Source organism: Nerophis ophidion, linkage group LG02 (assembly GCF_033978795.1).
Source record: "Nerophis ophidion isolate RoL-2023_Sa linkage group LG02, RoL_Noph_v1.0, whole genome shotgun sequence".
Taxonomy (NCBI): Eukaryota; Metazoa; Chordata; class Actinopteri; order Syngnathiformes; family Syngnathidae; genus Nerophis; species Nerophis ophidion.
Genome location: NC_084612.1, coordinates 6,042,983 through 6,069,274, shown reverse-complemented (window position 1 = coordinate 6,069,274; position 26,292 = coordinate 6,042,983). Strand labels below are relative to the sequence as shown.

General features: G+C 40.7%; 1 protein-coding gene across 2 annotated transcripts in view; it reads left to right on the top strand.

The window, feature by feature from the left end:
• The window catches only part of LOC133536309 (transcription initiation factor TFIID subunit 4-like), a 307,989-nt gene that overhangs the window by 224,284 nt on the left and 57,413 nt on the right, over positions 1 to 26,292 (top strand). For both annotated transcript variants that reach the window (XM_061876744.1, XM_061876737.1), the window contains one exon: positions 4,405 to 4,527. In XM_061876744.1, coding sequence (XP_061732728.1) covers positions 4,405 to 4,527 — 123 coding nt within the window. The remainder of the gene's footprint in view (positions 1 to 4,404; positions 4,528 to 26,292) is intronic.

Here is a 26,292-nt window from a genome sequence, read left to right as displayed (position 1 = left end):
GGGGGTCCAGACTGAAGCCAAGGGGGGAAAAAAACTCAAAGCCATAGCGCACATAAGTATGTGTGCAAGGAGGAAACATCAAAGAACGCAAAGTACATTAAAGACGTAAAAAGAGCAGAACTGATGCAACCAGACATTTCTACATCCAGCTACAAAAGTAAAAACAAAACAAAAAAAACATATACACTGTGGTAGCCTCTGCGGTGTTGCACGCCAGCGTCGGCTGGGGTTGGGGGAGCGTGGCCAAAGAAAGGAGCAGACCCAACTAAGCAACATAGCAATTGTTTGTTCTTTGTAGATGGTGCTACATATGTACAAAATAAAACACATGATGTTAGTACATCAGTTGAGGAAAATGATCAAACTACATAAATAACATACTGTAAATCTGATTTTGATATAATTTGTTTATCTTGCTAGATTGAAAATTAACACCAATGAGTTGACTGATGAACATTATCACATAGTTTATTCAGAAAATATAAATAGCGACAAATAAAGATAGAATACTATTAACTGCAACATGTAAGTGTAAAAAAACAACAACAACATTATGATTTGGACAATTTCAGAATGTGCTTGTTCTCTTTTCAAACAAACAAAACAATCCAAGTTGCATTTATTTTTAAGTTTTAGTGCCCTGATTTTACCAGTGCGGCCCCCTTGGGAGTAGATTTTTTTCTCCATGTGGCCCCCCGATCTATAATGAGTTTGACATCCCTGCCTTAGAGGACCGCCAACAAATACCGAAGTTGTAGCACACATTTCCACCACTTGTGGCAGTAATGAGAATCTCAAACAAACGGAAGAAGTCTGGAGCTAAAGTCCTCGAGAAGTTTCTTAAGCGCCAAAAGTATGATTAAAGTGGTAAGGCTGTCTTTTTAGTTGCACTTAAAGTGTATTGACAGTTTATTTAAGAAACATACACATTATTTTTATTCATGAATAATCTAGCAAGATTTTTTAATTATTTTAGTATTGCGTTATTGTATGTAACATTATTTTTCACCAGTCCGTTCTTTTGGAGTATATTTGCTTAGCATTTATTTTTGTACTCAGCCCAACCTAAGTCTTGATAATAATATTTGTGACTAACACATGTTTTTATAACACTTTATTGACAAGTTTATTCCAGGGGGGTCAAACTAATTTTAGCTAAGGGGCTATATGGGTCAGACTGGTAAAATTGTGGCATGATATATTAAAATTAAAGTAAACCTTCGATTATTTTCTTTGTTTAAAAGTAGAACAAGCCCATTCTGAAAATGTACAAATCATGTTTTTTTGTTTGTTTTTTTACTCTTATTTGATGCGATTAATAACATTCTATTTAATTTGTCTTCACTGATACTTTTTGAAAAATGATGTGATAATGTTCATCACTCTAATAGGTGGAAGTACATCTAGCAGAGATTTAAAATGCTCCAATTGGTGTTAGTTTTTAAACTATCAGAAGATGAAATTAAAAATATAATCAGTAGGGCTGTGAATCTTTGGGTGTCCCACGATTCGATTCAATAACGATTCTTGGGGTCACGATTCGATAATATATCGATTTTTTTTTCATTTCGATTCGATTCTCGATTCAAGAACCATATTTTTCCGACTCAAAACGATTCCTTATTCATTCAATACATAAGATTTCAGCAGTATCTACCCCAGTCTGCTGACATGCTAGCAGGGTAGTAGATTTAAAAAAAAAAAACTTTTATAATTGTAAAGGACAATGTTTTATCAACTGATTGCAATAATGTAAATTTGTTTTAACTATTAAACGTTCCAAAAATATGACTTATTTTATCTTTGGGAAAACATTGGACACAGTGTGTTGTCAAGCTTATGAGATGCGATGCAAGTGTAAGCCACTGTGACACTTTTCTTTAATTTTTATAAATGTCTAATGATAATGTCAGTGAGATTTGTAATCACTGCTATGCTGAAATTATAATTAATATTGATACTGTTGTTGATAATATTCATTTTTGTTTCATTACTTTTGGTTTGTTCTGTGTCGTGTTTGTGTCTCCTCTTAATTGCTCTGTTTATTGCAGTTCTGAGTGTTGCTGGGTCAGGTTTGGTTTTGGAATTGGATTGCATTGTTATGGTATTGCTGTGTAGTGGTGTGTTGGATTGATAAAAAAAAAAAAAAAATCAACATCAAAAATCGATTTTTTAAAAATGAGAATCGATTCTGAATCGCACAAAGTAAACGATTCGATTCGTATTCGAATCGATTTTTTCCCACACCCCCAATAATCAGTATCAAATTACAGGATGTTATTAATGTAATTTACTCGTTTTCCTCAACTGATGTACTAATTTTTCACTCAGGGGTTTCACAATAGTGTATTGAAAGTGTTGTCTGAAACCTAACTGTTTAGTGTGTCTGTGGCTTTAATGCTAATGAGTTATATCGGTGCCTGTCTCCACGTTAGGCTCGTTATCTTCTAGCTCTCATGCTAGCTCTTTTAGTTTGTTATCCGCCTCGTGCGCGTCCTTTTTTAGTACTTGTTTGTTTGTTCTTATTCTATTATTTTAATTAAATCATGTTTCCTTACTCAATGCCCGCCTCCTTCTCTGCATCTTGGGGTTCGTCACAAACTAACTTTGACAGTGAAGTGAAGTGAATTATATTTATATAGCGCTTTTCTCAAGTGACTCAAAGCGCTTTACATAGTGACACCCAATATCTAAGTTACATTTAAACCAGTGTAGGTGGCACTGGGAGCAGGTGGGTAAAGTGTCTTGCCCAAGGACACAACGACAGTAACTAGGATGGCACAAGCGGGAATCGAACCTGCAACCCTCAAGTTGCTGGCACGGCCACTCTACCAACCGAGCTATGCCGCCAACAGCATTGTTGTATTTTTTTTCACAGTTTATGAACTTACTTTCATATTTTGTTGAAGTATTATTCAATAAATATATTTATAAAGGATTTTTGAATTGTTACTATTTTTAGAATATTTTTCTAAAATCTCACGTACCCCTTGGCATACCTTCAAGAACCCCAGGGGTAGGCGTACCCCCGTTTGAGAACCACTGCTCTATCCGACAGCAAGTGAAACCTTTGATTGATTGATTGATTGAGACTTTTATTAGTAGATAGCACAGTACAGTACATATTCCGTACAATTGATTACTAAATGGTAACACCCGAATAAGTTTTTCAACTTGTTTAAATCGGGGTCCACGTTAATCAATTCATGGTAAAAACGCTATTGTGCACTTTATCCACTTGAGACATCTATTCTGTAACACTTGTTCAAACATAATACATTCTGTATATCAGAAAAAAAGTTAATAACACTGGCATAGCTGTGTGAGCTAAAGTGCTATTATTTCAGTGGCATTTTACGAGCAACATCATGCTAAGTTAGCGTATTTACTGGAATTTAAAAAAAAGATAAGACATACCTACTATGTTTGCAACTGACTGACTAATATTTAGCAGCAAATTATTTTAAAATGTGTAGCGAAGCCTGAATTTTTTTTTTCTTTCTTTTTTAAAAAAAGCTATCCTGTGAAGTGATGGCTGCATGAAAAGCCCCAACTTTCAAAATTGACTGTGTGAGCGCCTCGTCTTTCAAAAGTGGAGCAAGCAAGTCCAGATTACTTTTCTCACGTTTGGTGCTCAAAAACAGCTTCTTGGGACACTTAATATTCTTAGAACGTCACTAAAATTCTATATTCTATATACCGTATTTCCTTGAATTGCCGCAGGGCATATAGTATGCGCCTGCCTTGAATTACTGCCGGGTCAAACTCGCTCCGCAAAATAATTAGCGCATGCTTAGTATTACCGCCTGGTCAAACTCGTGACATCACGAGTGACACTTTCCCTGTCATCATTTTCAAAATGGAGGAGGCTGATTTCAATACCGGTAATTTGAAATCGCATAAAGGGAAGAAGATTAAGAGCTATTCAGTAGGATTTAAGGTCCAAGCTTACATCACACTCAAATTTTTACTGCATGCCTTTGGTACGTGCCGGAGTGAGAAGAGGTTTTAAAATAATTAGCGCATGCTTACTTTTACCGCATGCCTTTGGTAAGCGCAGGAGTGAGAAGAGGTTTTAAATTAATTAGCGCCCCGGCGGCAATTCAATGAAATACGGTAATAATATTCTTATTTTAATGTTATATTTTTATTCCCATTGTTGCTTTTTATTTTTATTCTTATTGTAATATTTTTTCAATTTTTTTTCCATTAATATCCCCTTTATTTACTTTTTAAATTGATCTCAACTCTATACACTGCTGCTGGAATTAAAATTTTCCTGAAGGAATCAATAAAGTACTAGATATTTATCTATCCATCCATCTAAAAGGTCACTTTAACGTTGGCATCAAATCGGCACTTTTGCATGGTTTCGTAACATTGTGCGCTTGTGTCGTTTTCCAGATGCAACAGCAGGAACTGGCCCAGATAAGGCAGCGGGATGCTAACCTCACAGCGCTAGCGGCTATTGGACCCCGCAAAAAACGCAAGGTGGACTCGCCAGGGGCCACTCCATCAGGGACCGAGGTAAGATTTTTGGTTGTTTTAAAGGGAAGCTATGATGAATTTTGTCTTTTTTGACCTACAAAATGTGTTACGATGTTGGATAATTGTGTCAAGGCGTCAAGTTGTAAGGTTCGTGCATTTTGGTGCACAGATTTGGATGCCTCTGTTCACTGGGTTTTGCAGTGTGGGTATGTCAGTTGAGGTGGATGTACTTATATGGACTAGTGTTGTCCTGATATCAATATTTTGGTGTCAATACAGGTACCGAAATGTATTTCGCTACTTTAACTAAAAGTTAAAGTTAAAGTACCAATGATTGTCACACACTCACTAAGTGTGGTGAAATTTGTCCTCTGCATTTGACCCATCCCCTTGTTCACCCCCTGGGAGGGAAGGGGAGCAGTGAGCAGCAGCGGTGCCGCGCCCGGGAATCATTTTTGGTGATTTAACCCCCCAATTCCAACCCTTGATTTTCATAGTCTTTGGTATGACTTGGCCGAGGTTTGAACTCACAACCTACCGATCTCAGGGCGGACACTCTAACCCATGGGTGTCAAACTCTGGCTCGTGGGCCAAATTTGGCCCGCCGTGTAATTTCACTTGGCCCTTGAAGCAATATCAAATTAACATTAGAGTTGGCCCGCTGCTGTAACACCGCATTCACCGCTAATACTGTTACTTGCCAACCCTCACGATTTTCCCGGGAGACTCCCGAAGTTCAGTGCCCCTCCCGAATTTCATCCCGGGCAACAATATTGGGGGTGGGCCTTAAAGGCACTGCCTTTGGCGTTCTCTACAACCTGTCGCCACGTCCGTTTTTCTTCCATACAAACAGCGTTCCAGCCCAGTCACATAATATATGCGGCTTATACACACACACAAGTGAATGCAAGGCATACTTGGTCAACAGCCATACAGGTCACACTGAGGGTGGCCGTATAAACAACTTTAACACTGTTACAAATATGCGCCACACTGTGAACCCACACCAAACAAGAATGGCACATTTTGGGAGAACACCCGCACCGTAACACCACATTAACACAACAGAACAAATACCCACAACCCCTTGCAGCACTAACTCTTCCGGGACGCTACAATATACACCCCCCCCCGCTATCACCAAACCCCGTCCACCTCAACCCCGCTGCCGAAAATAGGCATTCCATTTTTATTTACATTTTATTTGATATGCCATTGATATTTTTAAATTATTATTATTATTTGAAACTCGATTTTGCATGTCACTATAAATTTATATACTGTAAGCCTTGTTTGTTCAAGATTCAATGCAAAACTTGTTTGGGTCCCTATTTAAAGGTTAATTTGTTCAACCTTCGCCCGCTGCTTTGTTCAGTTTTAAATGTTGGCCCACTCTGTATTTGAGTTTGACACCCCTGCTCTAACCACTAGGCTAATGAGTAGGTCCACATAAAGGGCACCACAAAAAATTGCAATATTGGCTTTATTTTAACAAAAAATCTTATTGTACATTAAACATATGTTTCTTATTGCAAGTTTGTCCTTAAATAAAATCGTGAACATACAAGACAACTTGTCTTTTGTTAGTAAGTAAACAAACAAAGGCTCCTAATTAGTCTGCTGACATATGCAGTATCATATTGTGTCATTTATCATTCTATTATTTTGTCAACATTATTAAGGGACAAGTAGTAGAAAATTAATTATTAATCTACTTGTTCATTTACTGTTAATATCTGCTTACTTTCTATTTTAACATGTTCTATCTACACTTCTGTTAAAATGTAATAATCACTTATTCTGCTGTTGTTTTATACTATACATTAATTTTGGATGATACCACAAAGTTGGGTATCGATCCGATACCAAGTCGTTACAGGATCATATATTGGTCATATTCAGAGTCCTCATGTGTTCAGGGACGTATTTCCTGAGTTTATAAAGATATAAACTTAAAAAAAATGAAAGAAGATTTTGTGATGCTAAAAAATATTGTTGTAATCATAGTAGTATCGACTAGAAACGCTATTGTACTTGGTATCATTACAGTGGATGTTAGGTGCAGCTCCAGCATTAACGTTTGTTTACAGCATCATTAGCGGTGACGCCAGTGATCTACGGTGTGTAGTGAAGCATGTTTAGCTATTCCTCGTCCTGCAGGGGTTTGGATACTTGTAAGAAACGTACTTTATTTGTCGCCATGGAGGCGAGGATTAGTGATTTAGAAGTCGCTAAAACACTGCAGACTGCCGATGGACTTTAGCCGCTAGCTAGCTTGCTAACCAGTCTTAAAGTCTTAAAGCACCTCTTCCTGAGGGTGTTTCAGTGTTATAACTTCACCTTTATTGTTAGTTTTTAAGCCAAAATGCCTCCGTTCTCCCTTTTCTGTCTACACACTGTGTCTGCTTGTAAGTCCTCTGTGATTGTGCGCTGCCGAACATGCTCGCCTGCTCGTAAACCAGCAGGGGTACGAGGGGTTGGGGTACCAGTTCTTTTCAAGGGCGGTATAGTACCGAACATGATTCATTAGTATCGCGGTCCTATACTAATACCGGTATACTTTACAGCCCTAATATAGACATTAAAGGCCTACTGAAAAGAGATTTTCTTATTTAAACGGGGATAGCAGGTCCATTCTATGTGTCATACTTGATCATTTTGCGATATTGCCATATTTTTGCTGAAAGGATTTAGTAGAGAACATCGACGATAAAGTTCCCAACTTTTGGTCGCTAATAAAAAAGCCTTGCCTGTACCGGAAGTAGCAGACGATGTGCACGTGACGTCACGGGTTGTAGGGCTCCTCACATTGTTTATAATCAAAGTCACCAGCAGCAAGTGCAATTCGGGCCGAGAAAGTGACCATTTCCCCGTTAATTTGAGCGAGGATGAAAGATTAGTGGATGAGGAAAGTTAGAGTGAAGCACTAAAAAAAAAAAAAAAAAAAAAAAAAAGGCGGCAGTGTGAGCGATTCAGATGTTATTAGACACATTTACTAGGATAATTCTGGAAAATCCCTTATCTGATTATTGTGTTAATAGTGTTTTAGTGAGATTATAAAGTCATACCTGAAAGTCGGACGGCTGCGGTGAACGCCAGTGTCTCTGAGAGAAGCCAATGCAGGAGCCAAGATCACAGCTGCCTTATTGACAGACAGCTGCTGCAGGAGGTCGCATAATCAACTGAAGTCTCCGGTAAGAGCCGACTTAATATCTCAATTTTCCCAAAATACTGTTATTTTTAATAACAGTATTTTTCTGAGGCTGACCAAAAATAAATAAAATACTTCTTACCATTAATGCGACTTCTTGAACAGGTGCGGTAAGAAACCGGATGGATGGATGAAAATGCATGAGAATGTTTTATATTTTGAACGTTATTTTTGACACTGTGATTACCAGCGGAATTATTCATTACTTATCGTGTTAAGCAATGTCAGCTAAGATTTATCTGAGAGCCAAATGCAGTCATCAAAAGAGTCACATCTGGCTCTCGAACCATAGGTTCCCTACCCCTGATGTAATGCATCACACATTTCCAGTTGTTTCATTACAGCATGTGAAAAGGAGTCGGAAGAAGCTGAGCTTATTTAGTGCTGCCCCTTTTTTATACCATTTCTTTCTTCTCTGTAACAGAACAATGAATAAATAAGTGATAAATAAATAATTGTTTTTTATTCTAAACAATTAAATACATAAATCATCTTATCTAAAAAAAAAAAAAAAGAGTTCAAGATGTTCATCATAATTCTTGTTCCATGTACTTTGTAAACACTTTTTGTTTGAACCCTCTCTTAAACTGAATCATATTGGCACTTTCTTTGGTTAATCCATTCCATATTTTAATTCCACATATGCTAAACGGATTTAAGTGTTGTACAAGCATACACATGTTTTAAATTAGATTTTCCTCCTCTGTTGAGAAGAATCGTTGTACATTCTTGGGTTGTTTTTCATTTTAGCTGTTTGCAAATGCACCAAATCGTAGAATTTCGATATTTGTGATTCAATAAATAAAGGGTTTGTATGTTCTCTATAGGCTTCACGGTGGGAGAGGGGTTAGTGCGTCTGCCTCACAATACGAAGGTCCTGAGTAGTCAGGGTTCAATCCCGGGCTCGCAATCTTTCTGTTTGGAGTTTGCATGTTCTCCCCGTGAATGCGTGGGTTCCCTCCGGGTACTCCGGCTTCCTCCCACCTCCAAAGACATGCACCTGGGGATAGGTTGATTGGCAACACTAAATTGGCCCTAGTGTGTGAATGTGAGTGTGAATGTTGTCTGTCTATCTGTGTTGGCCCTGCGATGAGGTGGCGACTTGTCCAGGGTGTACCCTGCCTTCCGCCCGATTGTAGCTGAGATAGGCGCCAGCGCCCCCCGCGGCCCCGAAAGGGAATAAGCGGTAGGAAATGGATGGATGGATGGATGGATGTTCTTTATATTCAACATTATGTATTATTTTAATTGATATTTTTTGTATGACAGTTAGTGAATGAAGCGCACATTTATAGTTGTTTCCCCATATTTCTACAAAATCCCTGAGATATGGTAACACAGGTGTGAAGTAGAGAATATGGAGTGCTAAAAGGAGATTAAAATCATCATAGTTCCCCTTCAAACTCTAAATGAGCCTTTTTCAACTGGACCATGAGTTTAGAGATTTTAGGGTCCTTTGGCCCATTGCTTTTGCAATGGGCCAAAGGACCCTATTGAAACTGTAAGGTTTTATTATTATTATTATTATTCCGCACCTATGCCCTGTAATTTGACCCCCTTTAAAACTCACCAAATTTTATACACACATCGGTCTGGCAAACCTTCCCAACCTATTAAACAGCCAAACCCCAAAAAATCAAAATTGCGCTCCAGCGCCCCCTAGAAAAAAAAACAGACTGCTTGTAACTTCCGTTAGGAATGTCGTAGAGACATGAAACAAAAACCTCTATGTAGGGCTGACTTGGACCTAGATTTCATAATTGTACCTACAAGGGCAAAAATCAACAAAAATTTAGCAAAAACGCCTTCAAAGCAAAATTTGCCTAAAAAAAGCTATTTTTGCCTCCTTGCGCTGTAATTTGACCTCCTTAAAATGCTTCAAAACTCACCAAACTTGGCACACACATCAGGACTGGCAAAAATTACGATCTAATGAAAAAACCAAACCCCAAAATTTAAAAATGCGCTATAGCGCAATTTTTGAATAAAACACAGAAAAAACTTCTCCTAGGAAGAGAAAACAGACAAAACTGCTTGTAACTTCCAGTCGGAATGTTGGACAGACATAAAACAAAAACCTCTATGTAGGTCTCACTTAGACCTACATTTTAATAATTGACATCCTTCAGCAAAAATCAACAGGAAGTTAAACAATGCAGAGAAGGTAGGTACACTAGACAAAAGTATTGGGACACTTTGGACTAACACTAGGCAAAAGTATTGGGACATCAATCAAAATCGCCCTCTAGCGCCCCCTAGGAAAATACACAGACAAAACTACTTGTAACTTTCGTTAGGCATGTCGTAGAGACATGAAACAAAAACTTCTATGTAGGTCTGACTTAGACCAAGGCTTGGGTCGCGGGGGCAGCAGCCAAAGGCGGGCCCGACCAACGCTGCTTGCAGCTTTAATTTTGATTGTTTCTTTGAAAGAGTTTTTGCATTATTAGTACCTAAATCAGCAACAAAATCATTTTAATACAGATGCATTTTGACTGGAGATGTCCGATAATGGCTTTTTTTACCGCTATCCGATATTCCAATGTTGTCCCACTCTTAATTACTGATACTGATATCAACTGATACCGATATATACAGTCGTGGAATTAACACATTATTATGCCTAATTTTGTTATGATGCCCCACTGAATGCATTAAACAATGTAACAAGGTTTTCCAAAATCAATCAATTCAAGTTATGGAAAAAAATGCCAACATGGCACTGCCATATTTATTATTGAAGTCACAAAGTGCATTATTCTTTTTTTAACATGCCTCAAAACAGCAGCTTGGAATTTGGGACATGCTCTCCCTGAGAGACATAATGAGGAGGTTGAGGTGGGCGGGGTTGGTTTTGATAGCGGGGGTGTATATTGTAGCATCCCGGAAAAGTTAGTACTGCAAGGGGTTTTGGGTATTTGTTGTGTTGTATTTATGTTGTGTTAAGGTGCAGATGTTTTCCCGAAAGTGTTTGTCATTCTTGTTTGGTGTGGGTTCACAGTGTGGAGCATATTTGTAAGTGTCACGTGAGGGGCACATGATTTGTTCTCCCAAAACGCAAAAGGACGGATCCGGACAGGACTACCAGGTAACAACATGATTTAATAGAACAATTACACTAAACTGGTACAAAACCGAAAACAAAACCGACTGGAAGAGGTGCTGAGCGCACCGGAAGCTAAGGCTAACACTTAGCACAGACTAACTAGCAGGGGCTAGGAGACAAGAACAAACTTACGTGGCAGTCGCGGCATGCAAATACAAAGAAGCCAGGCCGACTGACTGGCAAATGTAGGCTTAAATAATGACAGTGATGACAAAACAGGTGCGTGTCGGGAACACACGCGGCAGGTGAAAATAATGTGATGTGAATTATATTTATATAGCGCTTTTTCCTCAAGTGACTCAAAGCGCTTTACATAGTGAAACCCGATATCTAAGTTACAATTAAACCAGTGTGGGTGGCACTGGGAGCAGGTGGTAAAGTATCTTGCCCAAGGACACAACAGCATTGACTAGGATGGCGGAAGCGCAGATCGAACCTGCAACCCTAAAGTTGCTGGCACAGCCGCTCTACCAACCGAGCTATACCGCCCCTTATTAATAAGTAACCATGGTATCAAACTCAGGTGCATAAACCGGAACAAAAGGAGTTTAAGACTAACAGAAAACACACGTGACCCGAAAACCCAAACAGAATATAATCCGGGCAGCGGATCATAATAGTTAGAGTGTTAAAGTTGTTTTTACGGCCACCTTCAGTGAGACCTGTATGGCTGTTTACCAAGTATGCTTTGCATTCACTTGTGTGTGTGTGTGAATAGCCTTAGTTATTATGTGACTGGGCTGGCACTCAAATGCAGTGCTTTTAAGGTTTATTGACACTCTGTACCTCTCCCTACGTCCGTGTACACGGCGGTGTTTTAAAAGGGCATAAATTGTTCTTTTTGAAACTGATACCGATAATTATGAAACCGATACCGATATTTTCCGATATTACGTTTTAAAGCATTTATCGGTCGATAATATCGGCAGTCCGATATTGTCGGACATCCCTAATTTTGACTGTTGTCTCCTCTGATAAATAGACTGTCTATGTTAGTGGTTTGGACAGTCACAGCTCTGCGTTTTTGTTTATTAATTATGTCTTAGTGAACGTCTTGCCGCTTACAACATTATGTAGTTGTTTTTGACTACTGTTAAATAGACCCTCTATGTTTGGGGATAGAACAACCAATTCCTGTTTTTTAGCTTTTCTAGAATTTTTTTCTGTATAGCTCTGCCCTAGATCCTGTGTAAGCGCATAGTGTGATAGTGTCGTAAGAAAGAAATTAATTGTGGACTCTTAACACGGATTAGTACTTGATAGCACTCCCTAGATACCAATGCTAATATGCCTCAAGGGGGATGTAAGCAGCATAGGGATGACTGGAGAGCAATCTGAAAGGATGTTTGTAAGCTGCCTGCTCTGTGAACGAGAATATTTCAAACAAAACTTATCTTTCCACGTTCACGCATCTCCGTCAGTCAGTGACCTGATTGACTCAGTGTTGGGTCACATGACTACTTTTATTGGTGAAAAAGCTGTGGAAAATAATGCTAGTATACATGCAATACAGATGTCATTAAAGTTTTAAGATCGTTAGCAATTGCTCTTTTATCCCGCACTACAACGAGCTAATGCAACGAAATTTCGATCTTATCTGTTCTGAAAAGTTCAAATTTGAATGACAATACTCCGGCTTCCTCCCACCTCCAAAGACATGCACCTGGGGATAGGTTGATTGGCAACACTAAATTGGCCCTAGTGTGTGAATGTGAGTGTGAATGTTGTCTGTCTATCTGTGTTGGCCCTGCGATGAGGTGGCGACTTGTCCAGGGTGTACCCTGCCTTCCGACCGATTGTAGCTGAGATAGGCGCCATCGCCCCCCGCGACCCCGAAAGGGAATAAGCGGTAGAAAATGGATGGATGGATGGATGACAATGAATTGAAGTCTAGGGCTATGTCTAAATGGTGGCGGCCCTATTTTTGAACCAATCTTGTTCAAATTTTACACGCAGTCATACAAATGATGTATTTTTGTATTCAATTATAGAGGTAAATAAATAATAAACATTGACCGTTCTAGAATTTGAAAAAGAAGAGCTCTAATGCAATGGTTGTTAACCTTGTTGGAGGTACCGAACCCCACTAGTTTCATACACGCTTTCACCGAACCCTTATTTAGTGAAAAATAAAATGTTCACATTCAAGACAAAGTTTTATGTCTTTGGTAACACTTTAATATAGGGAACATATCATCATCATCATCATTTATTATTATTCCTTTCATGAAAATGCATATATACAAGCCACATACAATTGACACTTGTATTGTTTTTTTGTTTCTTGTACATTTCCATGATCAAAAAGGAGCAGATGGAAGAATACTATTCTTATATTTATCTTACATATTCTAAATAACAAAGACTTAATTTACAGTTATTTGGACACTTGGGGAACATATTCTAAGTCAGGGATCTCAAACTCAATTTACCTGGGAGCCACTGGATGCAGAAACTGGGTGAGGCTGGGCCGCAAGAGAAGATTTCTTAAAAAATCCAACATGCACTTTTTAATGAATTCACCTTCTTTGAATGGCTTTCCCGCCCAAGCAACATACTTGCCAACCCTCCCAATTTTTCCGGGAGACTCCCGAATTTCAGTGCACCTCCCGATGCAACTATTCTCCCGAATTTGTCCGGATTTTCACACGGCCATCAATATTAAGGGCGTGCCGTTATAGCACTGTCTTCAACGCCCTCTACGACATGTCATCGCGTCCGCCTTTTCATCATACAAACAGCGTGCTGGCCCAGTCACGTGTTGCATGAGGCTTCTGCAGACACACGTAAGTGACTGCGAGACGTACTTGGTCAACAGCCATACAGGTCACACTGAGGGTGGCTGTACAAACAACTTTAACACTGTTACAAATATGCGCCACACTGTGAACCCACACCAAACAACAATGACAATACACATTTCGGGAGAACATCCGCACCGTAACACAACATAAAAACAACAGGACAAATTCCCAGAATACCTAGCAGCCCTAACTCTTCCGGGCTACAATATACACCACCTCAATCGAACCCTGTGGAACTCCAAATGTTACCTTAGCATACTCTGAGACCTCGTTGTTATGGGAGATTCACTGCATCCTGGCAGTAAGATAGGAGTTAAAACAAGAAAAGGCTAAGTCTGAAATACCAATATGTGTTTTGATATATGCTAATATAATGTTATGATTGATGGTAAAATAGCAAAATGGATCACGATTCATAGTTAGCACTAGATCATTAGTCTCGTTTGCGAGTGCTTTTTCAGTGGAGTGATTTACCCTGAAACCGGACTGAAAGGGTTTACAGAGATTGTTAGATGCTAAGTGTTCATGCAGTTGCTGCACAACAATTTTTTTTCCAGTATTTTCGAGATAAAGGAAAGGTGGGTAGTTTAGAATCCGAATCGAGGTTATGTCTTTTGAGCATAGGGTACCAATACCAGAGAAAAGTGATAAGTCTATAATATTTAGCACTGATGTACCTAATAATACAAAGAGTTCCTTGATAAGTTTCCCAGGAAGTAGGTCAAGTAAACATGTTGTTTTTTTGTCCCAATTAAAAGTCGCGAGAGCTCCTCTATTGTTATTTCTTCAAAAAGAGAGAGATTATTTTGGAGCTCAATATCCGTCGTACATATGTTCGTGTCCGCGTTAATAGAACCTAATTGGAGCCGGGACGCGCGATCCTTCATATCTTTTTAATGAGTTAAATTTTCTTCGTAAAGAATTGCATAAAGTCATCAGCTTAGTGGGTGGAGTTACTTGGAGAAGTCTCTTGTTTGTTAACGATGCTACTGTACTGAACAAATATTTAGGATGTATTTTATTGAGGCAGATGAGATTTTAGTAGTAATTAGTTTTTGCAGGGGTAAGAGCGTGTTGTTAGTTGTTAAGTTAAAAGTGTATTTATGTTTGTTAAAATCAGTGTTAAACTCCTATGTAGGAATGGGTACATTTCACAATTGAACAGATACTACCAATTGCCAGAACCCTGAATCGATATCAGTTCTTGCAGGTGTTAAAGTAGTGATAAATGTTGATTTGCTTGTTGATAAAATCATAAATTGTGTTATTTACAGTTATTCGATAATGATAACTGTGTTGTCCATTTGTTGTATCTTTTTTTATTTTTTTTACACTTAGTCTCTTTTGCAAGTATGCATTCATTTTAGTTTGTCCTAGATGTGTTGACGTCGTCAGGAAGTAGTCTTTGCCAATAAGTTGAATGCACCGGTTTTGTCTTTTGTTGAGCCCTGCAAAATGTTTATACTTATTACGTACCGGGTGTTTATAATGTTTCCATTACTAAATTTAGAGGTGTTGAAATCGGCATGTAAAATCAGACAGATATAAGTAAGAACTTTACACTACTTTATAATAGAAATGGCAACAGAGGAGAATGAATGTCCCATAACAAGATTTTTCAGGACTTATGCAGATCCCAAATACAGATCATCAGGTACCAGAAGGTAAGAAAGTTTGCTTTTGCATAATATTGCGAAACAAAACGCCAGATAATATGTCTTATCTTATAACACACCATAATAATACCCCTATGTTAAAGCACATCAAACGGTGCAGCCAACACTTATCTCTTATGTTTAACCGCCATCTACTGGTCACACTTATCATTACACCAAGTAGCAAATAAACATGCTTGGAGGTGAGTTAGCTCAACCAAACTTATTCCTTACATTAGGCACACCGGGTTATAAGGTGCACTGTCGAGTTTTGAGGGGAAAAAAAGGATTTTAAGTGTGCCTTATAGCCCGGAAAATATGGTATATGCACAAAATAAAAAATGTTTTTGCTTTTAAAAAAAAAAAAAATACTTATGCGTCTTAGTCAATTTTCAAATTATACAATTACATCCTGTGAAGAATCCATATATGTTTAAGAGTCCTTTCTTTACTCATAGTCATGTTTAAAACAGGGAGTGTTTTTCCATTTTTACTCTTTCTATTTTTTATCCCTTTTGTCATACCTGTAGTAGAACAATAAGGCCGTGTTCCTCTCCGGAGAGGTGGGGGGTTTTGTCATGTGCAAGAAGTTGGTTTCTTCCGTTTGAGTGTCAGAACAATTTAGGTAGCCGGTATGAATGTATTGGTGTAAGTGCTTCTCCTAAAGCTTTAGTAAAACTTGATAATATTCCAATTCTGTCTTGATGGTCCTTCTTACTCAGCATATATGTCATCGAAAGAATTTGGGATTGACCAGTAACCCAGATTCCTTAGGAGGAAGAACTGGTCCGACACAACAATTTGGGGGCTCGTCCGGGATGACACGCCGAGGATTGAACATCTCTTGCACTATTCTGGACAGACTCACTTGGCCAAACATCCATCCATCCATTTTCTACCGCTTATTCCCTTTCGGGGTCGCGGGGGGCGCTGGCGCCTATCTCAGCTACAATCGGGCGGAAGGCGGGGTACACCCTGGACAAGTCGCCACCTCATCGCAGGGCCAACACAGATAGACAGACAACATTCACACTCACATAAAATATATATTGCCAATCTGTGACTATAGGATAGGATAGACTTTATTTATCCCACAATGGGGAAATGATGTGGTTACATTGCAGTCAGCGGCGCCATTTCTACATACAGCTACAAAGGTAAAACACAACAAAAAATATAAAAGATGAGCAATAAACATGGTACCGTTTGATTTTACGTGAATTGGTTCTTTGTAGCAATGGTACCTATAAAATTATAGAATTCTACTCTCATTAATGCGGCATTTCCATGTATTTATTCACCTTAAAGGCCTACTGAAATGAGATTTTCTTATATAAACGGGGATAGCAGGTCCATTCTATGTGTCATACTTGATCATTTTGCGATATTGCCATATTTTTCCTGAAAGGATTTAGTAGAGAACATCGACGAAAAAGTTTGCAACTTTTGGTGCTGATAAAAAAGCCTTGCCTTCACCGGAAGTCGCAGACGATGACGTCACAAGGGTGAGGGCTCCTCACGTCCTCACATTGTTTATAATGTGAGCCTCCAGCAGCAAGAGCTATTCGGACCGAGAAAACGACAATTTCCCATTAATTTGAGCGAGGATGAAAGATTTGTAGATGATAATATTGATAGCAAAGGACTACAACAACAAAAAAAGGCGATTGCATTGGGACAGCTTCAGATGTTTTTAGAAACATTTACTAGGATAATTTTGGGAAATCCCTTATCTTTCTATTGTGTTGCTAGTGTTTTAGTGAGATTAAATAGTACATGATAGTCGGAGGGGTGTGTCCACGGGTGTCTTGAGGCCAGTCTCTGAGGGAAGTCGACGGCAGCTGCATGGACGGCGCAAGCTCAGCTGATCTTCGGTAAGAGGCGACTTTTTACCACAATTTTCTCACCGAAACCTGCCGGTTGACAAGTGGTCGAGAACCATGTTCGCTTGATCGCTCTGATCCATAGTAAAGCTTCACCTCCGGGAATTTTAAACAAGGAGTCACTGTGTGTTTGTGTGGCTAAAGGCTAAAGCTTCCCAACTCCATCTTTCTACTTTGACTTCTCCATTATTAATTGAACAAATTGCAAAATATTCAGCACCACAGATGTCCAGAATACTGTGTAATTGCGCGATGAAAAAAGACGACTTTTAGCCGCAAATGGTGCTGCGCTAATATTTCCTGACAGTCCGTGACGTCACGTGCACGCGTCATGTTTCTGCGACGTTTTCAACAAGAAACTCCGCGGGAAATTAAAAATTGCAATTTGGTAAACTAAACCGGCCGTATTGGCATGTGTTGCAATGTTAATATTTCATCATTGTGTTTCAGTAGGCCTTTAAGACCCTGCGTGGCTATTGTTAATCACACTATAAAGGTACCATCCCTATATCTGAGGTTACAAAAGCGGCGACGCGAGTGTCATATTCCTCCCACATGGGGTCATACATGAAGTCATGCACGGCGGCCGACGCTTCACAGCAAAGCCGCGTTCTCCCCCTCCGGGCGGGATTGAAATTGCACATATTCTCGCGGCAAACATGATTAATCTCAAACGAGGCCGCGTTTTGAATGTGAAATTGGTCATTTAAATAACCTGCCTATCGAGTCGCACGGCTGCGTCCCGGCCAGTAAAAAAAAAAAAAGAAGCATAAATGATAAAATAAAAGCATTACTTCTGGTCCTTGAGTGCGGTGCCAAGCTCTTTCAGAACAATTTACCCTGATGGGTATTAGCCCGCGACCTTCTGCTGCAGTCCAAAAAAGGGGAAACGCTGCTTTCCCAAATGTAGTTATACAACATAAACATGAATATACATGGTCCTGGACTTGTTCATGTTTAATTAGGGAGGCGTGATCACATGAAGCGTACCCCTCCGCCGCAGAGGAGGAGGATGGGTGCGGGGGTGCCGGGAAGGAATCTTAACTTATTTTCACTTCGTTTTCACCTCCTCGCATTTCTTCATTTCACATGGGCTGGAGGAGCCGGCGGCGTTCTCTTTCCTTTCTCCAGAGCAAAGTGAATGTGACTTTTCTAAGGGGGTCACAGGATGCCTGGAGGCCTGTGGGTGTTACTGGACTGTTGCCTGCTCTCAGCTTCACTGAGGGGCTTGTCATAGATTTCATCTCCACAGAAATGAGCCGGGGGGCCGTGGCCAGGAGCGCAGGCAGCCGACGTTATGAAGGGCCCACGCTGATTATTTCCCTCTGACATCGCAATCCTGAGCTTTCCGCATTAATCCCAGACAAAGGCGGCCCTTCAGTGCTGCGCCAGAGCTCAAATTAGGAAATGGATAATGGGCTTGTTCGGATCCCGTCCTGCAATATTCCACCCTTACTGCTCACCAAATTCAGGTTTCACTCCCGGTCCTTTACCTACTTTTTAATCTTGACGCCGGCTGGCAGGGCGAGGAACGCCACGGGCTGCGAAAACTGATAACCAGTCAGGACTGGATTGTTTGCAGCCTGATCTGGTCTGCAAAACGGAACAAAGGAGGCCTCGCAAGAACTCCGCAGGGAGGACTGGCTCCGAGGAGCCAATGGCGATGTACGCTGACCGGCCCGCCGGAGGAGCTCCGACTGATGCCCCAGCGGTGGGTCGCAGTCGGGGGTCGTGCCGCATCGTGGACCTTCCTTTAGTTTAGTAGTCCCCCTCCCACTCCCATCCTGCAGCCAAAAACCTCTAATCAGCACTCACTGGCTTTTGAAGTTCGGCATAAAAGTGAAGGGCAAACCACCTTGAGGGAGATGGAGAGATGAAGTAGATGGGGATAAAAAAAACTTGACATTTTGTCCTAAATATAATAAACCATAATTGTATGTATTTGCTTATGTAAGCTAACCTTTCTACTTTTGACCCACTGCAAACAAAATGGTGATTTTGGTCACAGCATGCAGCATTTGCTATTATTTTATTGACAAATACAAACTCCGTTTCCATATGAGTTGGGAAATTGTGTTAGATGTAAATATAGACGAAATACAATGATTTGCAAATCCTTTTCAACCCATATTCAATTGAATGCACTAAAAAGACAAGATATTTGATGTTCAAACTCATAAATTGTATTTATTTTTTTTTGCAAATTATAATTAACTTAAAATTTCATGGCTACAACACGGGCCAAAGTAGTTGGGAAAGGGCATGTTCACTACTGTGTTACATCAGCTTTTCTTTTAACAACACTCAATAAACGTTTGGGAACTGAGGAAACTAATTGTTGAAGCTTTGAAAGTGGAATTCTTTCCCATTCTTGTTTTGTGTAGAGCTTCAGTCGTTCAACAGCCCGTGGTCTCCGCTGTCGTATTTTACGCTTCATAATGCGCCACACATTTTCAATAGGAGACAGGTCTGGACTGCAGGCAGGCCAGGAAAGTACACACACTCTTTTTTTCCGAAGCCACGCTGTTGTAACACGTGCTGAATGTGGCTTGGCATTGTCTTGCTGAAATAAGCAGGGGCGTCCATGAAAAAGACGGCGATTAGATGGCAGCATATGTTGTTCCAAAACCTACGTACCTGCCATTAAAACTATAAAGACCAACCACACAGTTCCTGTCTTCACATTTAAAGCCCTAAGAAAATATGAGTCTCAGAGAGCTGGTGTGCACAAGCTAGCAAGCTACGGAGTTTGCCGCCAATGTATTTATTGTAAAGTGTATAAAAAGGAGTATGGAAGCTGGACAAAAAAAATGCCAAAAAACCACATTCATGTGGTATTGGACAGAAAGAAGAACTTTTTTCCTCATCCATTCAAAAATGTGGACGTTCTCATCACTACTGTCTGATTTCAATCAATGCAAGTCATCAGAATCAGGTGATACACCAACTTGTATCCTTGTCTTCATGGAAGAAAGGAATCAATATGTGGTAAACATGCTTGTGTAATCATTAAAGGCCTACTGTAATGAGATTTTCTTATTCAAACAGGGATGGCAGGTCCATTCTATGTGTCATACTTGATCATTTCGCGATACTGCCATATTTTTGCTGAAAGCATTTAGTAGAGAACATCGACGATAAAGTATGCAACTTTAGGTTGCTAATAAAAAAGCCTTGCCTTTACCGGAAGTAGCAGACGATGTGCGCGTGACGTCACGGGTTGTAGGGCTCCTCACATCCTCACATTGTTTACAATTATATCCAGCAGCAGCTAGAGCTATTCGGACCGAAAAAGCGACAATTTCCCCATTAATTTGAGCAAGGATTAAAGATTCGTGGATGAGGTAATTTAGAGTGAAGGACTAGGAAAAAAGCAAAAAAGGAAAAAAAAAAAGGTGATCGCAGTGAGAGCGATTCAGATGTTATTAGACACATTTCCTAGGATAATTCTGGAAAATCCCTTATCTGCCTATTGTGTTGCTAGTGTTTTAGTGAGTTAAATAGTACTTTAAAGTCGGAGGGGTGTGGCCACGGGTGTTTTGACGCCAGAGTCTCTGAAAGAAGTCACGGCAGCTGCAGGAGGTCGCTGGCTCTGCTGATCTCCGGTAAGAGGCGACTTAAAACTGCTGTTTGACATGTAGTCGGGATCCATGTTCGCTTGACCGCTCTGATCCATAGTAAAGCTTCACCTTCGGGAATTTTAAACAAGGAATCACCGTGTGTTTGTGTGGCTAAAGGCTAAAGCTTCCCAACTCCATCTTTCTACTTTGACTTCTCCATTATTAATTGAACAAATTGCAAAAGATTCAGCACCACAGATGTCCAGAATACTGTGTAATTACGCGATGAAAAGAGACGACTTTTAGCCGTATGTGGTGATGGGCTAATATTTCCCCTCCAACCAATAACGTCACAAACATGCGTCATAATTCCGCGACATTTTCAACAGGAAACTCCGCGGGAAATTTAAAATTGCAATTTAGTAAACTAAAAAGGCCGTATTGGCATGTGTTGCAATGTTAATATTTCATCATTGATATATAAACTATCAGACTGCGTGGTGGGTAGTAGTGGGTTTCAGTAGGCCTTTAAACACCTTTAACTTGTCAACAAAAACGCCTCATTCATAAATAAATAAATATAAATTGTACAACGTGGCGCAGTGGAAGAGTGGCCATGCGCAACCCGAGGGTCCCTGGTTCAAATCCCACCTAGTACCAACCTCGTCACGTCCGTTGTGTCCTGAGCAAGACACTTCACCCTTGCTCCTGATGGGTGCTGGTTGGCGCCTTGCATGGCAGCTCCCTCCATCAGTGTGTGAATGTGTGTGAGAATGGGTAAATGTGGAAGTAGTGTCAAAGCGCTTTGAGTACCTTGAAGGTAGAAAAGCGCTATACAAGTACAACCCATTTATCATTTATTTATTTATATATGAATGAGGTAGATCCCATCGACTTGGTCAATTGAAAAGTAGCTCGCCTGCAGAAAAAGTGCGGGCACCCCTGCAATATCCCATCCATCCATCCATTTTCTACCGCTTATTCCCTTTTGGGGTCGCGGGGGGCGCCGGTGTCTATCTCAGCTACAATCGGGCGGAAGGCGTTGTACACGCTGGACAAGTCGCCACCTCACCGCAGGGCCAACACAGATAGACAGACAACATTCACACTCACATTCACACACTACGGCCAATTTAGTGTTGCCAATCAACCTATCCCCAGGTGCATGTCTTTGGAAGTGGGAGGAAGCCGGAGTACCCGGAGGGAACCCACGCATTCACGGGGAGAACATGCAAACTCCACACAGAAAGATTCCGAGCCCGGGATTGAACCCTGACTACTCAGGACCTTCGTATTGTGAGGCAGACGCACTGACCCCTCTGCCACCGTGAAGCCCACCCCTGCACTAAATCATTTAATTTTAATATTCTTGATTTAATAACGAAAGTGTTTGTACGTTAGGAAAATCTAACATTAGCCTGCTCAGTAGCCTAGTGCAGTGGTTCTCAAATGGGGGTACGCGTACCCCTGGGGGTTCTTGAAGGTATGCCAAGGGTTACGTGAGATTTTTTTTTAAATATTCTAAAAATAGCAGCAATTCAAAAATCCTTTATAAATATATTTATTGAATAATACTTCAAAACAATAAGAATGGAAGTTTATAAACTGTGAAAAGAAATGCAACAATGCAATATTCAGAGTTGACAGCTCCATTTATTGTGGACATCTTCCATAAATATTGATGTTAAAGATTTTTATTTTTTTTTTGTGAAGAAATGTTTAGAATTAAGTTCATGAATCCAGATGGATCTCTATTACAATCCCCAAAGAGGGCACTTTAAGTTGATGATTACTTCTATGTGTAGAACTCTTTATTTATAATTGAATCACTTGTTTAGTTTTCAGCAAGTTTTTAGTTATTTTTATATCTTTTTTCCCAAATAGTTCAAGAAAGACCACTACAAATGAGCAATATTTTGCACTGTTATACAATTTAATGAATCAGAAACTGATGACATAGTGCTGTATTTCACTTCTTTATCTCTTTTTTTCAACCAAAAATGCTTTCGCTCTGATTAGGGGGTACTTGAATTAAAAAAAAATTCACAGGGGGTACATCACTGAAAAAAGGTTGAGAACCACTGGCCTATGCGGACCATGGCTGAAAAAACACATATATTACATTCTAGGGGGCGCCACGGCCCTATGGCTAAGAAACACTGGTATATAGTACACGCCCAGGGCTCCCATTATATCAGCGTTATAGGGAGTTGATTTTTTCATGCAAATTTTTTCCTGTTTTTATCTGCGACACGTGAAAAGCCGGTCCGTGAAAATAATGCATACATTACACCGGTCCCTGGTGGAAAACAAGTTGGGGACCCCTTGCCCTTAATAACTCATTTATAGCTCACGCAGCTCCATTTATCTTAATAAAAGTCTTGTTTGTTGAGGCCACGGTGATAAAATTCCTCGTGCAAAGGTGCAAAACGCAAGTGCGACACATTCACGCACAGCCTCCATTCCTATTTGAATTCATTTCACCTTCTTTCTTAAGGGCTGTAGATCAGAAAGAAGGAGTGAGGCAATAGAGTGAGAGGCATTGGGGGTGTGGGGGGGGGAGCACAAGGAAAACTGATGCCCTTTCCTCCAGCTAAATTAACAGGAATCACGTGGAAAACAATCTGAGTCTCCAATGAAGGCAGGGGAGGGTGAGGTGGGGGGGGACCATTAAAATTAGCCCCCGGCTATGGACTGCACCCAATATCACTAAAGCTGCACTCACTACAGATGTGGAGGCTGGCTCACAGGCAAACGACGCTCTGTTCTATAGCTACAATTAAAATCAACCTCGCTGCCAAAAATGGGAGGGGTGGAAGGGCTAGAAAGGCAGACATGGAACATCAAAGACAGATTGAAATGTGTAGTCAGTAATAGGAGTGGTCTCCCAGCCCCCCCGAGGTCCTCCACGGCCCCCTTGTTAATGAGAAATTTTGACCTCTGGTTTGTAAGTTAAACTTGTAATCTCGCTTAATGAAGTAAATCAATCCCAAACTCCGGAGTGCTCAGTGTGTCTCTCCCTTTGCCGTGTCCCCCCCACACCCCTGCCATCTTTTAGGCCATCCTCCTCGTGGGACTAAGAAGACGTTATGGTCTTCCACCAGACAAACAGGAAGCTAGCAGAGCATGAGGGTTCCGGAGCTGGAGGGCAGGCAAAGCGTAAGCCGGCGCTCGGACCGACTGGGATGTTTGGATAAGGGGGGACCGTCCGAGTGGAAGCCACTGGAGAGGGCGAGCTGGTGAAGTGGTTCCCCTCCCACTGCCTTCTTTGTGGGCCTCTCCGCCTTGAACCAGTTGGGGAGGGTGTTTGCTTAAAAGCTATTAACTGGTTCTGCCGCCCTTACTCTGCTCTTCCGACTGACTTCTCTTCAGCAGATGTTTGATTATGGTCAGTTTATTTAGTTAGAGTTGCAGAGGCGTTTTGTTGTTTCTACGGACCGTCTGCCAAAAGCCAGTCAAAGATCATCTCTATGACAGCAAAAATGTGAGTCAAAATGTGAGTCACCAGATGAATAGCTGAAATTATGAAAAAGAGAGGACCTAAAACGGAACTTTGAAGGTTTGAATGTTCGCCTTGTATAGCGCTTTTCTACCTTCAAGGTACTCAAAGCGCTTTGACACTACTTCCACATTCACCCATTCACACACACATTCACACACTGATGGAGGGAGCTGCCATGCAAGGCCCTAACCTCGACCCATCAGGAGCAAGAGTGACGTGTCACAACGGACGTGACGAGGTTGGTAGAAGTTGGGGATTAAACAAGGAACCCTCAGGTTGCTGGCACTGCCACTCTCCCAACAGCGCCACTGTCTGCAGTAAATAAGTTACAGAATCAGAATCAAGAAATACTTTAATAATCCCCAAGGGGAAATTAAGATTTTCAACACAATCCCATTCAAAGGCAGACGAACATGACAGGGAGACAGAACAGGATCGCTGACGGGTCTGCCAACCTTCGACGCCCCTTACAAAAAAGGTGAGAAACAGATAAACGCTGGGGGAAAAAAATATTCAGTCTTAGCTTGGGCCCTGGAAAGGGGTTCCAGACTGAGGCCAAAGAATAAAAAACTAATAGCCATAGCACACATGACCGTGTGTAAGAGGGAAACATCAAAGAGCACAAATGACATTAAATACATTAAAAGCCCAGGACAGATGGGAGTATTGACTTACTAAGACAAAATAATGACTAAGTCAAATTAATGATTTACTGTAAATAAGCATTTGCAATAAGCATTTTTGGGGCTTCACGGTGGCAGAGGGGTTCGTGCCTCTGCCTCACAATACCAAGGTCCTGCAGTCCTGGGTTCAATCCCAGGCTCAGAATCTTTCTGTGTGGGGTTTGCATGTTCTCCCCGTGAATGCGTGGGTTCCCTTCTGGGTACTCCGGCTTCCTCCCACTTCCAAAGACATGCACCTGGGGATAGGTTGATTGGCAACACTAAAATTGGCCCTAGTGCGTGAATGTGAGTGTGAATGTTGTCTGTCTATCTGTGTTGGCCCTGCGATGAGGTGGCGACTTGTCCAGGGTGTACACCGCCTTCCACCCGATTGTAGCTGAGATAGGCGCCTGCGCCCCCCGCGACCCCAAAAGGGAATAAGTGGTAGAAAATGGATGGATAGATGGAATAAGCATTTGAAAAAAAGGCTTAAAAGTGGGGCCACATATGCTCAACTCATCATGCTTATTTTATTGCATTTGGGAAGCCTGTAGTTGATTTTTATTATGTAAATGTTATATTTTTATCAACATGTGATAGCAGGGACCCTGCCATTCAAACCTAGGCTGCTACATTACTAATGATTAATGTAAAAAATAGTACAATAGCAATAGGAGACTATTCATCCCTGAACACCATGGAGTTCATGTAGGATTTATGATGCAGTTACATTATTATATCAACTATCAGAGACAGAAACTCTTCATTTAACATAATGTCCTTTTTTGCTGCTTCTACACAGAAAAAGACAAATAAGGCAACAAGAGAATTATCCTGCACTTCTCTTTTGTAAAGTAAATACATCTACATCAACTATATGATTTGCCTGAGAAGCGGAACAGGACAACGTTTTCTTTTTTTGTCTTTTTTTGGAGCCTACATGGAGTTCATGTAGGCTTAATGATGCACTTACATTATTATATTAACTATCAGAAACAGAAACTCTTCATTTAACATAATGTCAACGAGCTCATAGTGATGTTACTAGTAGTTGACTGGGAGGTGTTTATTATAATTTGGGGAGAGTCCGCTGCATTATGCTCACCTGCTAAACACCTCTCTGCTCACCCGACAGTCTCTCCTCTCTCCCTGCCTCTGCCGTGAGCACTGACTCCATGTGCTCACCGCTGATTGGCTGTTACCGCTCTGAATACGCACTGCTGATTGGCTGTTACCGCTCTGCGTGTAACCAATCAGATGGTTGTGTGGGTGGGACAATGCTGGGTGCTACAGAGAAGCATTGACAGAGGCAGTACGAAGCGTAGCAGCTTGTTAAGACTTTAAATTAGCAGCAAATGATAATATAAATACATAATAAGTCAAATACAAATAAGGCAACAAGAGAAGTATCCTACACTTCT